Source organism: Protopterus annectens, chromosome 10.part0 (genome assembly GCF_019279795.1).
Source record: "Protopterus annectens isolate FY-2018-M chromosome 10.part0, PAN1.0, whole genome shotgun sequence".
NCBI lineage: Eukaryota > Metazoa > Chordata > Ceratodontiformes > Protopteridae > Protopterus > Protopterus annectens.
Genome location: NC_056744.1, coordinates 31,217,235 through 31,235,274, shown reverse-complemented (window position 1 = coordinate 31,235,274; position 18,040 = coordinate 31,217,235). Strand labels below are relative to the sequence as shown.

General features: G+C 36.3%; 1 protein-coding gene across 1 annotated transcript in view; it reads right to left on the bottom strand.

The window, feature by feature from the left end:
- LOC122812921 (chondroadherin-like) overlaps window positions 1-18,040 on the bottom strand; it is a 61,326-nt gene that overhangs the window by 35,025 nt on the left and 8,261 nt on the right. Inside the window, exon 2 of the mRNA XM_044084979.1 lies at window positions 4,794-5,395. Within this exon, the coding sequence (XP_043940914.1) occupies window positions 4,794-5,395 (602 nt within the window). The remainder of the gene's footprint in view (window positions 1-4,793; window positions 5,396-18,040) is intronic.

Genomic DNA, 18,040 nt, shown 5'->3' with positions numbered 1-18,040 from the left:
CTAGGCTTATAAATGCCCAAGGGCAGATAGCCTAGTATTAACCTATGAACCTATGAACCTATGATGTTCATATAGATGAAACCTTGTCTAAGGTCCAGAAACCAAAAGTGGAAGAATGTTTAATGAAAGTCTTTTCCTGAGCACTCTGGTAGAACAAATTAAATTCAACATCATATTAAAGTTGTGCCATGAGAGAAGTTACACCTAAAACACTATAGGATACTAGAATCCCAAAGAAAATCAATCAGTGAAGAAGTGAGCATGATGACAAAAGTGGGAGTTATAGAGAAGTCTCAAAATGAATCAGACAATTTGATTGTGTTGGCAACTAAGCCAGATGCTACCAAAAGATTTTGAGTGATTTCAAGGAAGTAAATAGATGTCTAGATTTGATACATATCCAGTCCCTAGAGTGGATGAATTAAATGAGAGGCTAGGTATTTTGATCAGCCTAGATTTGACCAAGGGGTACAGGCAAATTTCTCTCAATCCCTGGATCCAAACAGAAAACAGTTACTTCTGAAGGTCTTTTTTAATCTACTGTACACTTCAGACTTCAGGAAGGTCTTGCCTCCTTCCAGAGGTTTGTGGATAAAGTGTTGAAACCTCACTCCAGGTATTCAGATTCATACCAGAATAACATAATTATTTATTCAGAAGAGAAGGAGTTAGATATTACCAAAGTACAAGCCATGCTTGAAACTTTATGGCAGACTTGGTTTACTTTTAATGCCAAAAGTAAGATTTATATGACAGAAGCCAGATCCTTATGATATTTGATTGAAAGAGGAGTAATTAAAAGCCAAACAGACAAAATAAAAGCTGTCATTATCTTGCCTGCACCCAGTACCCAACATTAGAAGAAAACATTCTTAGGGCTAATAGGCTACTATTGCAAGTTTATATCCAACTTTTCACAGCTTATCTCCTTACAGACCTTACCGAAGGAGAAGCCGCCATCCAGCTAAGGTTAACTATAGTAGTAGATGAGCCAATAGCCAACTGAAATCTGTTTGGTTCTTAAATCCAGTTTTAGTTGATAGCAGCCAGATGAAATCTATTTTTATATTCAAAGTCAGTCTTAGTTACTTCTGACTTAAAACAAAACTTTATTGTAGTCAGCATTGCATCTAGTTGGGGTAGGTGTTGTGCTATCTCAAACGTAGGTGGAAAGAAACACCAAGTAAGCTACCTCAACAAAAACTTAAGCAGAGCTAAGATGACTTATTCTGCCATAGACTGAGAATGCCTTGCTATTAAGTGGGCACACACTTTATTGCATTACTAGGTGGGATGCAGCTTCAGGTGTGTAACTGACCAGGTATCCTCTATACAGGTAACAGTATGTGAACACCAAATTATACTGGAGGCTTCATCACTGCAACCCTTTAATTCTACCATTAATCAAGCACACAAAAATGGATAGACAATTTAATTCGTACAACATATTCTGGTCAGGATAGGATTGAGAGTTCCATGATGGTAATGAGGTTATTGTGGCAGAGTGGCTGCTGCAATGCTATTTGACATGTCATATATTCATCGTATAGTATGAGTTGGTGGTGTATATACCAAATATTACAGTGGTAAAATCTGTAACAGGTCTTAATGTGAAGCACCTGTAAGTTGCTATTAAAAGCAAGGCATGTGTAGAGGCAGTTTGTGATCAGGGGTGTTGATCATAAGAAAACAGGTGATTCTTGGAGAGTAGAATCTCATTCACTCGTAGTGGAAGCTGTTTCAAAGTTGTTGTAGCATATGTAATTAATTTTGAGGAAAGTATTTTACATCCAAAGTACAAGTTGTATAAGTATTTAATGACATGTACAGAAACACATGCACACATACACTCACTCACACACAGGCACTGACAGACAGACACAAAAAGAAGAAACTGGTCTCACCACGATGTGCTTTGAAATAAAACTCCTTAGTCCTTGATGCAAAAATAGAATTAAAACTTTATATCTTTATTCCATGTGACAAGAAAGTTGATAAGCGCTTTCGCATAGATACAACTATGCTTCATCAGACTCACAGACATATACATAAAAATACACACACACACACACACACACACACACACACACACACACACACATGTCAAACAATTACAACCACTTTCTTTTCTCTCAGGTATCTCATTGCGATCAAATGAATGAACAAAAATGCATACAGCCTGTTCTCTCATTTATACATAGCCCCTCCAACACCTAATTCTATAAACTACATAGCCCTACTATAACCTAGTCTCTAAACCTAAACCTCCCATCCCGTTCCTAACTGGACTCCTTGATCCCTTACTCTAAACATTCGCTCTCCTTTCCTAACCATAAAGTTCCTGATTGTCCTCTAAATTAAAACTTTACCCCATCCCTAGACATAAATTCCCCAATTTTTCATTAACCCTAAAACTCTCTTCCTGCTCCCTGAATGTAAAACTCCAAACACCCTTCTTAAACCTCAGGTCCCCAATTGGTCCCTAAACCTAAAACTCCCTTTCCACTCCATAACCGGAAAACTCCTTTACAACTCCCTAATCGAAAAACCCTCATCCCGTTACCTCCCTAAGGTTGCTTTCGCAAAATCATAGTTGAGTTTGAACAGGAGCAGCAACCAAGTTGAGTTACAAGGAGCTCGATTTTCTGTCTTTGAAATAGTGTCTTTTGAGCACTTGGGACTTGAGCACCTGCAGTGAACATACAGCTAGCTTTACAAAAGCCTTTGTCCTATTGTCCGGGGGTCTAAGAAAAAATAATAACAAGAATAAAACCACTGTACGGTGCTATCAATCAGTGAGTCTAGGAGCTCTATGGGGGGGGGGGGTCGGGTCTTATGCAGACATTTGTGTTTTTCTTTTTTTTTTTTTTTGTCAACATGTAGGAAATGTAATAATCACAAATGTAATGAGCAACTTCAAATTCTGCATCATTTTCCAGTCATGCTTACATTTGTAGGCCCAGCAAAAGGAAGATAATGCTTTCTGTTAAGACATGCTTGTGAGGAAGCAAAAACATTTATAGAAGCAAAATAACATCCTTAAATTTTAATTTAATAAAATTTATAACAGAGACAGAATCTATTTTGTTTTTCTGAGCTGAATATAAAAATATAATAAGTTTTCTAGCATACATATATAATTGTTTTTAAGTTACATATTTAATGTTTTTGTCTGATTTTATTTCAGTGTGTATGGCATTTTGTATGGTTCCTTTCAAATCTATGCTGACATGGCACCTTGTTTTTAAAATACATGGACACATCATAGAACACGTTATTATTCATCTGTTTTTTTCTAAACTGAATGCTTATTTAATGCTTTTTGTTGATTTTTGTTTCAATATACTTTGTATGTCAGCTTACGGTTCCTTTGAAGTTGTCATGTTTACAAGGCACATTGTTCTGTTCTTTTCAAGTGTTTCATTCTTAGGCTAAAGTCAGGACCATTTATGACAACAGTGAACTTGGTAAAACTAAGGCCACACAAATGAAAAAATAATAAATAATAAGCAAATTGCTGAATGATATTTTTTAACAACAGAGTAGCATTTTTGTCACTTTACACCCAGCCCCATTCAAGTGAACATGGAAGAAAAAATATTTAGAAAAACACGGTAAAGGTATCATATCACACATAAACACCAATCAATTAAAAAGACAAATAAAAAGGCATTGAATTGATCATGCACACTAAGATAAAATCACATATAAATAATACATGGATATACTATGAAATGGCAACTTCTTAAATGTTGAGGTGTCAAAACAATGAAAAAAATGCCCAAAAGTATAAAAGGTGAAACCCGATGTGAAGATCAAGCCCCCACTACAAACTTATATAGACCAACTCCATGGTCACAACAACTCAAAAATGGAGGAAACCTCTTTAAAATAGTGAATCTTTGCCAGCACGTAATTAGAAGTCATTAACTTGTCAAGACAAGAGCAGTACCATTTATTAAATGGGCTTTTTTTTCCTTAACATATTTATTTATTTCTGTATGTGTTTATTTATTTTATGGATGAAGGATGTTTAGTGCAAAGTCTTCCAGACAAAATCCTTTCAGTCAGAAGAAAGGTGTGTAGTATATTTTGTCTTAAAATATGGATTTATTTATTTTTAAATAATTAAAACTTTAAGAAAACAGGTCAGCTGGTTGGAGACGCAGGGGACAATCTGCTGTCACTGTGCTACCAAAAACACTTTAAAAGATGAATAAGAATTAAAAGAGGCATAATAGGTGCATTGGGGTAGTTCAACAGCTAACAGAAAAAAATGACAATAAACATTATTTCTTGCACATTATCTAGTGACATAAAATACACCAAAGAAGTGTTTTTTTTTTTTTCTGACAAACTGCACTCCTTAGATTGTAAGTCTCATTACATGGAATAAGAAGAGTCCTATTAAAGCATAAAATACAAAAGTTGTAAATGCAGAAAAAAAGGAGTAAGAAGACCGATGATCTGTAGTGCAGGTACAGAGAAAAGTATATAAGAAACACCTGCACAGATGTTATCCCCATAACAGTCATCTGGATAAAGCAAACTACAAAATACAATGAAAAAGAAAGCAAAAAAGCTAAATTGTGAAGAAATAAATACTTTTCTTTCCAAGAGTGCAAAAAAGGTATTTCTTGACAAGATAATAATCTACCTTACAAGTAAAATAAATGCTTCCTGTTGGAAATGACAATTTACATGTCTCTTTTTAGACTTACACAATATTTATCTAAAATCCGTTAGCCATGATGTGTACCTAGTTTTTAATATATAAAAAGGTTTATACATACATCTATATTTCCCAAGTACTGGTTCTGAAGACCCGCTGGTGCCTGACACATAACTTCCTGTTTAATTTGGTGTTGTATGATCCATGTCCTAAGCCAAATTAACTGGCAGTCACACAGCCAAGGATTTTTTTTCAGCTTCAGCACCTGAAGGGTATGAAGGAAGTTGAGTGGTGAGATCGTCTCCAGCAGGTTCTCTTCCAGTGACAAGGTCTGCAGTCGTGGAAAAACTTTAAATGCATCCACATTCAAGTCTTTTAATCCCATATCATTCACATAAAGTGAAGACAGAGACTTCAGTTCCAGAGGGAATGAAGTCTTATTTAGTACAGCGATAGGGTTGTCCCCCAAATTTAAGTAGTTCAGTGTACCAAGAAGTGCAAGTGGTTCTTTTGGCACACTAGTCAAGCTATTATTCATTAAGCTGATTTTTCGTATTGAAGTCAGTCCCTTGAAAGCCTGAGCAGAGATATTGCTGATAGAATTGTAACTCAAATAAAGCCATCTCAGATTTGCAAGTCCACTGAATACATTAGCATCCACTATTGTGAGGCGATTGTATCGAATGTAAAGGGAATAAAGCTTCTTCAGTGGAGTAAATGCACCTGAGAATAAAAACAGAGACAAGAAGTAAGACCCATAATGCAGTATGCAATGAATACCTTCTCATGTTTCATTCTTGTGGCTGATAATTTTATGTGGTATAAAAAATACTTTTATCTTTATTTAGAATGAAATATCCGTATGAGAGCAAAAAAAGTTGCACTGATTCATTACACAAGTATTGTCAACTATTTTTTTATGAAATAGCATCCAGTTCAAAATATGCATTCTGTGATTGCTTTACTGCCTAACAAGTGGTGATGTGTATTTCCCTCTAATGTTTTTTCAAGTATGAAATGTAAGTTGAGCTTTCATTACATTTCACCAAGTTACAACTCAGTTGAGAAACCAACGCATCAAGCATCAATGGTTTGAAATTCATCCCAATGAAAAAAAATGTAATCAGTTTTTGAGTGTCAAGCCCCCAGTGAACACATATTACACATGTATATATATATATATATATATATATATATATATATATTTATGTGTGTGTGTGTGTGTGTGTGTGTGTGTGTGTGTGTGTGTGTGTGTATATATATATATATATATATATATATATATATATATATATATATATATATATATATATATATATATATATATATATATATATATATATATATATATATATATATATATATATATATATATATATATATATATATATATATATATATATATATGTATTATTAATATATATATATATATATATATATATATATATATATATATATATATATACACAGCCCCATAGTCACAACAGCATGAAAGAAAGGAAAATCTGTAAAACCCAAGGAGTGACTGCTGGAGCATACTTAAAAACTGCATAAGTTCATATGTAGGTTCTAGGCTATCGGCCCTGGGGCCTATACAAGCCCAGCCAAAAAGGTACCCTGGCTTTTGCTCCCAAGAAAATAATTTTCCTGTGCCACTGTTGAGCAGAGCCACAGAGGTGATCCCCGGGGTGAATTTCCTATTTCCCATCCAACCATCAAGATTTTTCTTGAAGAGTGCTAATGAGGAGCTTTTTTTGATATAGACAGGTAGTTTATTCCAGAGTATGGGAAGTCTCTGGGACAGGAATCTATGCCTCCAGCATGTTCTGTTTATTGTGGTGACAAGGTTTGGGTCCCTAGAGTGTGCAGCTCAGAGGGATTGGGATTTCTTTAAGTGGAGCATGTCCAACAGCTCTGGGTTGGACATAGCTTTGTATGTTAGGCAGAGATCACCTCCGAGTAGGCGATTTGTGACGGAGTAAAGCTGAAGTTTTTTGAGACGGTCTGCATAGGGCATCTGTTTGAGGCTGGTAATCCTCTTTGTGAGGCATCACAAATAACTGGTTATAGAAAATAGAAAGTAGTGGGGAGCTCATCATCAACAAGTTGTACTCATCCAGACAGAATTTCATCAAATTTGTACATGTCATGGAGTACGGAATCTGTTAGGCAAGTAGCTTAGGACAGAATTTCATTCTGCCATCTTACTTTTCCTGGGAGAAGGGGGGGAATCCTGCTCTCAGATTATAGCCTACAGAAAAGACCCTGGCTTTTAGTGCCGAAGCAAAATGTTCAGGAATCACTGTATGCTGGATATAGGGATGGGATTATTAGTAATCATAAAAAGAAAAGGCTCCTCCTGATGTCAGGGTGTCACACTGCCAGGTCAACCTCATTTCACTGCCACCCCTTGATGTTTCTGCTAGAAGTTCCATATGCATATGTTATGCAAGGCTTCTATATCTCTCTTACCTCAATTATCAAGTTTCTAGTTTTGTATTAAATGATAGCCACAGACACTGAATGTCCACTTTTTTATGTGACATTACATGAAAAATGAGATTGCCTGGAATTTGGCATTTTAGGCTACAACAACGGTGCACTCATTTGCCTTAACTTGTATTTCTTCTGACATTTACTTATCTATTACTTATAAGACTGCTGTTTTGCTTGATTTACTGGCACCCACTTAGGGTGTAGCTACCAATCAGAGTAGCTTTATAGAACAGTTATGAAACATGAGACCTGTCCTGTGGTAGGTTCGTCAAATAGTCGATGACTCTAGATTTACGATCCTAGCTCAAGTAAATTGACAACGAACTATTTGTTATAGCATATAAATACAGCATGTCATGTAAACAAGAGTTAGACCTGATGAAGCCCAACTAAGGACAAAAGTGCTTATCTATTTAATATAGTTTTTCAAATAAGGAATTATTAATTTCTAAACAAGTAATAAGTGCTTGATTATGTTTAAGCCTCAACTGAGCTTTTTTCCTGATACATTGAGTCTCATCCATAACTGATGCAGCTGGCACAAAAGGTTAAGGCTTTGTGCTGTAGTTCCTGTCATACAGGGTTTGAACCCCTCAGCTGTCATTTCCCTACTGTCCTCAAATCATACAACCAGGCATCGCTCCTCCCAGGTTGGCACCAAAAAGTTACTGTGTGTCCAGGGTCCTATCTGGTTAAAAATGGATATTCTTATTATTACTAGGTTCCCTATGGTTTAATATTTATTAATTGAGATACATATATATATATATATATATATATATATATATGTATATATATATATATATATATGGATATATATATATATATATATATATATATATATATATATATATATATATATATATATATATATATATATACAGTCTCAAAGGATCAAAATGTGCAAAAGTATGCAGGAGAAAAACACCCCCACACTCTCTGCAATTTATCTATACCTACTCCAAAATTAAACAATTGCATCAGAAGGGCACATTTCTAATCCCTGCTGTAGCATGCCCTCATATGCACACACAGACCCCAAATGTTTGCATAACTCACTGCTCTTATCTTAGCTTGCATTTGCAATGAACTCTACTTAGTATTATTCATTTTCTTTTCAATAAAACATAATATTAATTTAAAAATATCAAGATTATTTTATTTTATATCACTATCCTGTGTCAAGAGGCCTCAGGATCTCACTACAGTAGTGTATATGTGTGTGATTGCATGTGTGAGTATGCATGTTTGCGTATGTATGTGTGTTTGATTGTATGTACTATAGCTGCTGGTTATGAAAGAATTAACCATAAAAGTCTAGCTGTTAGGCATGTAACTGACATACTCATAATTCATATATTATTCAGCATACATCTCTAACAAACACATGGTCTTTTGGCAATCTGACCTAGATTCAATGAAGTTCTCGTCTTTCATTATAATGCCACTAAAACATGTCTAAGGTTCTAGCTTTGTTTTTTGTCCTTTCCTAAGTGTACTCCCAAAACATGGCTTTGTGCCAGTTTCATTATAGTGTTTTGGTGCCCCCAATTGTCCCAGTATTACTTCCTTGTCTTTTGTTTGTCCAGTACGGCAAGTCACTTTTCAACTCAAAATGTGGGTATGAGATAGGGCCAATCTGCTCATCTGTTCCTCCTTCTGCTTGGGCAATTTTTTTTGTTCCCTGCTTGAATTATCCTTCCTTATTGCTTCCTTAATATTTTCACTGCATATCTGCATATCTGCCAAGTCAGGAACACTTTCATCTGCACTCTGTCAAGACGCATAGCATGTAACATTTCCACATATGAATACAGGTGCAGGTGTTTCTTCTCCCACTCCTTTCACTGCAAAAGGCATTTCGTGCAACTTATTTTATTCTGCTTTTGTCAGTTCCTTTACTATTACCTTATTAATTTCTGTCTTTTTAAGTACCTGCTTCTGAGAGTTCAGTTTCTTATTAGCCGTGTTATTGAAACTACAGAGGGAAACCTATAACTCTGTTCTGTTTCCCTTGAGTCTCCCTTTCTGTATTCACATACACATCTTTATTTACGTTAATGAGGTAATCTTCTGATAAGGTTCCATATCATGCTTTATAGGTTTTTCCATTTCAGGTCCTTCACGGTCTTCTTTCACTAAGTTAGCAATGGGAGCTTTCTGGTAAGAATTTGTAACATATTTCTGATGGTTTGCTATCAAAATTGTGACTTACATAACAAAATCCATTCATATGAGTGACTCACAACACCAACAATGGCAGAGTAAGTAGGTCAATATGTCAAATGTCATGCCAAGTATTCAAATTCGGTATTATTCGACATCCTGTTTCCCCTGCACCTTTTACAACAGTAAGTTAAGTTCTGGTTTACAGCAGTACGAGCATAGTGCACAACACTGAACTTCAAGTTTTTGCAGGGGGCAAGCCCCTCCTGCACCCCCCACACTTGTGGCAGGCACTGTGCCCCACACACCCCTAGCAAATTATGTATTCCAACTGTGAGATTGAACTATAGCGAAGAAAATAATAAATATCCCAATCCACAGTGAGCAGCAATATCTATTCATAACATCGACCACGTATCAGTAATGCACTGTAGCATCTACTGCACTGGACATTCGCAGATATAAATGTCGGCAATACAGGACTCAGCCAACTGTAATTAACAAGACAGAAAACTGAACCAATAGTTCTTCAAGGTCCAAGCTGCACACATATATGAAATATAGCACAGAAATAAAAGAAAACAGCAGGACCACCATGGCTAATGCCATTAACTTTAATAAAAGACAAGTGCTTTTGCATTTGCAGATAAACCCTTCATCAGATCTAAAAACAATGAATCAGATAAACATTTAAATACACATAATAGGCCAATCCCCAGCACGCTTTAAAGTCATAGCCAATCAAACTCCTCTCTCGATAAATTAATTTACGTCCTTCTAAGGCTAGTTTCAATGGAATACATCCATTTAAGCTTGCGTATCTATCTGCCTGCAATTTTAAAATCCAATGCAATTCAGCTTTCTCTGTGACATTGACTAAATCACCCCCTCTGCTATTAGAACATGTACATTGCAGTACTCTAAAGGAAAAGGTGTATCCTTGGAGTTCCATGCTATGCTTGGCTAAAGCATTCTTAACATTGCCTTTCTTAATGTCATACAGATGCCTTATAATTCTATCCTTCAGCTTCTTATTAATTTCTCCTACATAAAAGCTTGTGCATAAGACACATGTAGCCAAATAAATGTTTTCAGTGCAACAATCCATATAAGCATAAGGTCTGAATACAAAATTCAGTCTTGGATGTTGAAAAACCTGTTCCTTAGAAATGAAAGCACATGCATAGCAAGTTTGACATGCATATGTACCAATCCTCATTGATACAGTATTGACCCTATTATACTTTACATTTCCACATAATTGTCTCTTTAGGTTCAAGGCATTCCTAAAGAAAAATCTGGGAGCTTCACCTACACATAACATTGTTTTCTCATCTGTTATTAAATAATTCCAATTCTTGCATGTAATATCACAAATGGGACCTGTATCATTGGTATACTTAGTACCAAATCTTACTATAAAATGTTAATATTTATTACTGTTATTATTATTATTGTAGGCTGATTGGCCATCAATGAAAGGTTTGCATGAAAAGAATGGTTTATATATAGTCTTGCTTCTGTCATATACTATTTTTTTATTCTCATTCAACATATTCTTGTCATATCCCCTATGTATAAAATTATTGGTCATACATTCTGTAGTGCTATTGAACTCTGTTTCTAACCTAGATGCTCTTATATATTGTCCCTTTATAAAATTTGGAAAGATGTGTCTTGGATGCATACTATACCGTGTTAATAAATAATTTTTCCAACATTTCTTACAATATAGGGAAGTACTCAAATTGCCCATGTAATCAACCTCAGGGTGTACATCTAGAAATTCAATATCTGTATATGAACATGTCATAATAAATTCTAGAAAATCGGTGGTATTGTTCAGATATGTCACAAACACTTCTAATTCCTGTTGTGTACCACCCCATAGAATAAAAACATCGTCCACAAAGTGACAACAAAATACTAAATGTTAGGTATACTCATTCATAGACAGAACTTGCTCATCTTCCCATTTACTTAAGACCAAATTACCATAGGAGTCCGCACATGGGGTACCCATGGCAACTCCCCATTGCTGTAAATAGATCCCATCTGCATACATAGAGACATTATACTTCAAAATAAGATCCAAAAAGAGATAAACAGTATTTGCAGTCATGGTAGTGGGTTCACTCTTATGAGTTAATACATGCCTTATTGCTTCAATACCATATTCTTTGGGAATGGATGTAAACAAATGTTTTATCTCTAGTCACCAACAACAAGCCTAAAGTATTGTCCCTCTGATTTAAAAACTCATATAAATCATTAAAAAATTGTCCAGTATCTTTCAAAATGTAAAGAAAAATCGATAAAACGTTCCTCAAACTTTTTTCTACAAGAATCGAACAACAAATCCATTCAAACCTAGCAAAAACTAGGTCAAGAATAAAAACAAAAAAACTGGAACTAGGCTGAATCAACAAACAGAATTAGCGTACAGAAAAGTTTATTCACGCTTTCATCCTAAGACTTCTACAGAATGCAAGATATTCTCAACAATTAGTTTAAATACAAATCATCATCCAATAAAACCCTAATACTTATACACAACAAATGCAGTTTATAAAACCCTAATACTTTTGCACAAAAAAATACAATTGTATTAGGGTTTTATATTTGTGTTATAGCCTTATATTTTTAATTAGTTAACTGGTCTTTAGATTTTATTGGAAGATGATTTGTATTTAAACTAATTGTTGAGAATATTTTGCATTCTGAAGAAGTCCAAGAATTGAACAAGGTTGTGTCACCCAACCCTCCCCAGCAACAATAGGACATAGGGGTGGGTTAATAGCACTTTTATGCAACTTCGACAATGCTTTAATTAGCGGTATAACAGGACGCACAATATAAAGAATATCATAAATAGATTTACCAATCGACCTGTTCATGAGAAGCTCATACAATGTATTATGTGCATAGTTAACAATGCCCTCTACTTTCGATTTAATTATTTTAATTTTTTTTTATTTTATTATTATTATTATTATTATTTTGTAGCTTCTTCATCCAACATTAAAAGCATCCGTTCATAGTAATCAACCAAGTTCATAATTGCAATGACCCCCCCCCCCTTGTCAGCTGGCATTATACATATGTCTTGATTATTTTTCAACGTTGATAAGGCTTTCTGCTCTACTCTATTCAAATTATAAAAATGCTTCTTATGTGAGGAGTAAAGAAATGTGTATATATCTTCCTCACAGGCCTTAACAAATGTGTTTGCATGAGGAGGTAGTTAAGGCAATGTAATTCGACATCTCGTGTTCACCGAACTTTCGTTATTTATTTTTTTATAGTAAACTGTTTCTGATAACATCAGGTTTTTCTATCCCTTTAGGTAAAGCTAGATTTTAGTTCCTTTTCAGCTCACTACATAAATCCTTTTTCCTTTATTAGAACTATGTATCCTTAACACTATGTCATACTGAAGCCCCACCCCCAACCTCCATTCTTACAGGAGGTATAGTCAGGGTTGTGTTGTCGTAACAGTGTGCCAGGTTTCTTCTCCCTGTTTTTACTAGGGGTATATTCTGGCCAAAGAGTACCAAACTGTGCTCTTGACACCAACAATTTCTACAGTGATTTGAATGGAAAGTCTTTATCTGTCATGTGCTAAAATAGAAAAATGGAGACATAAAGTAAAATACAGTAAGAGGCTTTCATAATATTGTTGCTGTTTCATTCATGTGACTGATAATTTAGACCCAATTAATTTACTCTTGTTTTAATGTAGAACTAACAACTCACCCAATAGCAGAGAAGTTGCAATGGTTCAATATACAAGTATTGCCAGCTATACTCTGTGGCATATCATCTACTCAGAGGTGATCTCTGCTTAACATACAAGGCTATGTCAAACCATGAGATGTTAGACATGGTCCACTTAAGAAATCCCAATCCCTCAAAGCCACACGCTCCAGGGATCTAAACCTTGTCATCAAAATGAACAAAACATGCTGGAGGGATAAGTTCCTGACCAAGAGACTCCCCATACTCTGGAATAGACTGCCCACAGATGTCAAGCAGAGCACCTCCTTGGCCCTCTTCAAAGGAACCTTGATGTTTGGATGGGAGATAGGAAATTCACCTCAAGGATCATGTCAGTCACCCTGCTAGACAGGGGTCCAGGGAAGTAAATATTGTGGGAAGAAATATCCAGGGAATTGTTATGGCTAGGCTTGTATAGGCCCTAGGGCCAATAGCCTAGTACCAACCTATGAACCTATGAACCTATATCTTATTAAAATATAAATATTGTATACGCCTAAACTGGGATATGAAAAATGTCAAGCAGAGAAAGCTGACACTGGAGTTGTGATACAGAGTGTGTGTAGTTGCAGTCATCACATCCAAGACATATTAAATGAAGAAAATTCTAAGCATTACACAATGATTTAAAATGCATCAAAGCAAGTTATCAAATCTGATACCCAGAAGTGGAACACTGAGAATCAGCTATACAAGATATACTTTCTCTAACAGAGAAAAATCACATTTTTAAACAGTGCCTAGAGTCTCTAGCCCATACTAGTCTGAAGTTAACAAGGTAAAAAATATTGCAGTCAAGAGAATCATTCAGTCAATGAATGTACCACTCAGGTAATATCACTGCATGAAAATTTTCCTCTAATAAAGAATGAAATTTTACTACTACATCATCTGCTGGAAAAGGCTCAGAATAAAGGAATTAGGAAAGAGAAAGCCAGTATACAGAAGCAGCTACAGCAGACATTCAGTGATGAACTGAAGACATTGTTAATGTCTGAAGTGTCACTGGTGAGGACATCACAGAATCGAAGGACCTAGAGGCATCTGCAAATGAAAGAAATGTAATTGAAATCAGATGTTGGAGACCAGAGTTAAAGACTATGAACAGAAGTTATCTAATCCTCAAGTAAATAATAATCTTAAATGGAGAAAGAAAAATTAACCAAAGAGGAGAAAGGATTATGATAAGGCCACAAAGACAAAAGGTGTAATATGAGGCAATCTCAAGAGTTCAAGCAGGAGAAAGAAAACTGTTTGCAGGCAACAAGTGGACATAAGCAAGATAAGGAAAATTAGTTACAGGGATTGCACAAACAAATCAACACAAAGAAAGGAAAGTAGAGTACTGAATACAAAAAAATGTTGTTTCCCAACACATGTAGAAGGAGATTGATGTTTTGTTTACCATCATGGTAAGGCCGTTTGTACTTAATGAAGTCAGGGGAGCCAATGCAGGAATCCTGGGAATTTGCAGTTGTGTTTCAACTACAAAACTGACAGGACCCAACCCATGCTGTTTCCAAAGAAATGTCACCTGGCTGAAGAACATTCTAATACTTTCAGATTGTGCAGTTAGGTAGGAAACTTTCCCAAGCTGTATTTTCCAAGCAATCCAATGAATATAGCAATTTTATCACAACATTCAGTCTGTGTTTGCTACTATTGTAGACTGTATGCAAAATGAGCAACATATTCAAATCAATGTAAGTAAGACATTCAAATCTATGCATGGCACTGTAGTTAATCTGTGATATTTTTAAGCATTCAAACAAAAAAGGGTAATGTGTGGGGAAAGAGGAAGAATTTCAACAAATGTAATCAGAGTTTGACTGAAAATGTTCTGTGTGGTATTTCAGAGGATGCACATATTCTGTGCAATATTCCAAAAGACAAACAAATTGCACTGGGTCATAAAGAGTTACGTCTACTAAAATCTGAGAGGTCCAGGGGGTCACTTCAGATCAGTCCAGACCTTTCAGGTCATGGAAAGGCCACTCTATTAATGGTGGAAATTATGGTGGACTCTGTGATAGTGCTGTTCCTGTCTTCATGAATGCCCATACAGAAGTAGCAGCCAGTATGCTATAGCTGAGCGATTGGGAGTAGAATGTCAGTTGGATGTATCATGTAACCTTGCAGTGACAGGTCTGGGTCAACTGGTCCAGGAAACAGCATAGCACATTAATTGTACATTCAGAAATGTTGCAGTGACCCCTAATGTGTGGTTGTGACACACTGATGGTGTCCACTTGACTGTGTTCATCAAAGGGTTGGTGTTACTTGTGGTATAGCTGCTAGGAAGTGGACTGGTATTGGCCTTCAGGACCTTGAGTAGAATACCCAGTGGGATGTTCCCACAATGTAGCCAAGCACGTGTTGGACACATCAAAGAAAACGTATCAGGCCAAGGGATGGAAGCCACAGTTGGGATGGATAAGCATGGGGCATATCCAATTAAGTGTCCAAGGGCAGGAAAGAAGGTGATCATGGTGCCTTCTGTGACATCCAGTTAATATCCCCCTGGACTGTCACCAATATGTGATCTCCCTCACTTAAAAACCCTGGTCAGTAATTAAGGAGTCTCAATCCTCACCACTGACTCCAGTGTGCGAGGGTCATGGAAAAACACCAGATCACAGAGCACACAAGAGTAAAATTCTACAATTTCCCTTAAGAACACAACAGGAACACACTCTGTTTCCCGGGATTGGACTATATGCCTCTGTCCACCCCAAATGTAATCCCTTCTTATACACTTTGGAGCAACGTGTTCCCACTGAAAACCTCTGACTCACTCACATTCAGAATAAATTAAAATCTAACACACTCTAACACTCATGGGAAGCCTGACACAGATTTCTAGCTGTATCACGTCCCCAATACAAATGGTAAACATTGCCACCAGAGTCAGACAGGTCTACACACCCATAAGAGGCTAATCAATTATTAAAAATTAAATATCAAAATAAATGATAGCTATAACCAGAAGCAGCCAGGTATTCAAGGCGACCTGGGGAGTATCAAACAGGTATAAACACTCTGTAATCTCTAAAGAATACACTGATTTTCCAGCCACAGTGTAAAGTAATGAAAAACATTTAATAATAAATAAAATGATTACAAGAATGTAAATCAATAATTTACAATAAACAGCAGAATTCAATCACCAGAAATATAAAAGTAAACTGTAGGATAGAAGTCCATCATCTTAGAAAAACTCTCTAAATAACTAAACTTTCCTAATGCAACTAGAGGATACTATTCCTGATCTAATCTAAAACATAACAGCAAGGCAAAGGCAGGCTTACAGTTTTTGGTGAGTCCTTTTCCAGGTGTCCACCGCTCAGCACTGTAACTGACTGCAACTATTAACTATCTGCTCTTCAACTGACTTCAGCAGTCTCTTTTATAGTCCAGGTTAACAGTCTCAACTGTCGTATTTTAAAAATAACAATCACCTGTTTGAAAAAGTTCTTTTTCCGTCAATCATCTGTTATAAAAATCACATTGCAACCAGGAACATTCTAATGGCATATCCTACTAATCAGCTGATTCTCCACAGGCAGCTTGTACTTTAGAATCTCCTTCCAAACATGTGTAATTAGAAATGTATGAAAACACCAACAGAGTCTTTAAATATTTTGTATACAAAGGGAAATACTCAACATTTAAAAAAATGATTTACATTTTCACAATTAGACATGCTGGCAAACAATACAAGTTAATCTGAGAATATATACAAATCTCCTGCCAGACATGCTAACACAGATGGCAGTGTTTTCATTTTCATCACACCTTTGTAGGGGAACAATGATATGAGTATAATCCCTGCTGGAGTGGCCACTGACATCAGGATGGATCCACCCACACTTGTGTTAGTCAATAATGCACCAGGTCAGTATTACATATAGCTACAGTCTATACAGCAGCACTGACATATAGACTGTAGGCTGACCTTCAGGTATACAGCTCCTGTTAGGGTGGTAGCACTCATCAAATGAGGCAGTGGCACTAATTGTCTGTATTCTGGGTAGGCTCCACAGTCCCTAACAGCTTGCAACTGAGGCAGCCATCCCCTTTTTCATACCCTAATTGTGTCTCTGGGACAACAATCCCCCAAGGCTGGTCATAACATAATTGTTCCACCTGTGGCTGCAGCAGCAGAAGTGCACATAACATTTAATATGGGTATACCCATCACTGTGCAGACTCACAGGAGTGCCTGATGGTGTCCCATTTCACAGTTTTTCAACGACATGCAGGCAGAGCTTGACATCAATCACCAGATGTGACAGATCAAAGAATTCACTGGGACCAGTCCACCCTGGAGGTAAGTGCTGTGTTGCATGACCTTCATGAGGTTGTCAACCAGCTCAGTCAACACCTTTGTCAGGTCAAGTCTAAGAATACAGTACTGATATGCCTGATGAGGTTTTTGGTGGTAGCACCAATTTCATCTCCACCTGCTTGTCAAGATCACCAGTGCCACTATCACAGACCTGTCTGAGTGTGTTGTTCAGTGTTAGGTAGGATATGTTCTCAGTCTGGCCATATATGAGGCCATTGCAGGGTACACAGTCCTCACCTGCATCTAGAAGTACACTGTCACCTCTCATCATGGATGGTCATAATACATGCCCTCCTTTAATGCAAGATCTTAACACTGAACTCCATGTAGATCATAGTTCTGCAGTACTACATTAACGCCACCTGGGGACCACAAGTCCAAGTGTGAGTGTGTTCAAAGTTCAAACTCATTATATATAATAAGCCAACCAGATGTAGTTAACTAGTCACATGTTTGATGAATCCTTCTGGCCAGAATCAATTTAAAGTGCCATAGCCACAAAAAGCTTGAACAGATGTTTAAACAATAAAAATAATAATAATATATCAAATGCCTGTACATTCATCTGAGGAAATTTTCAA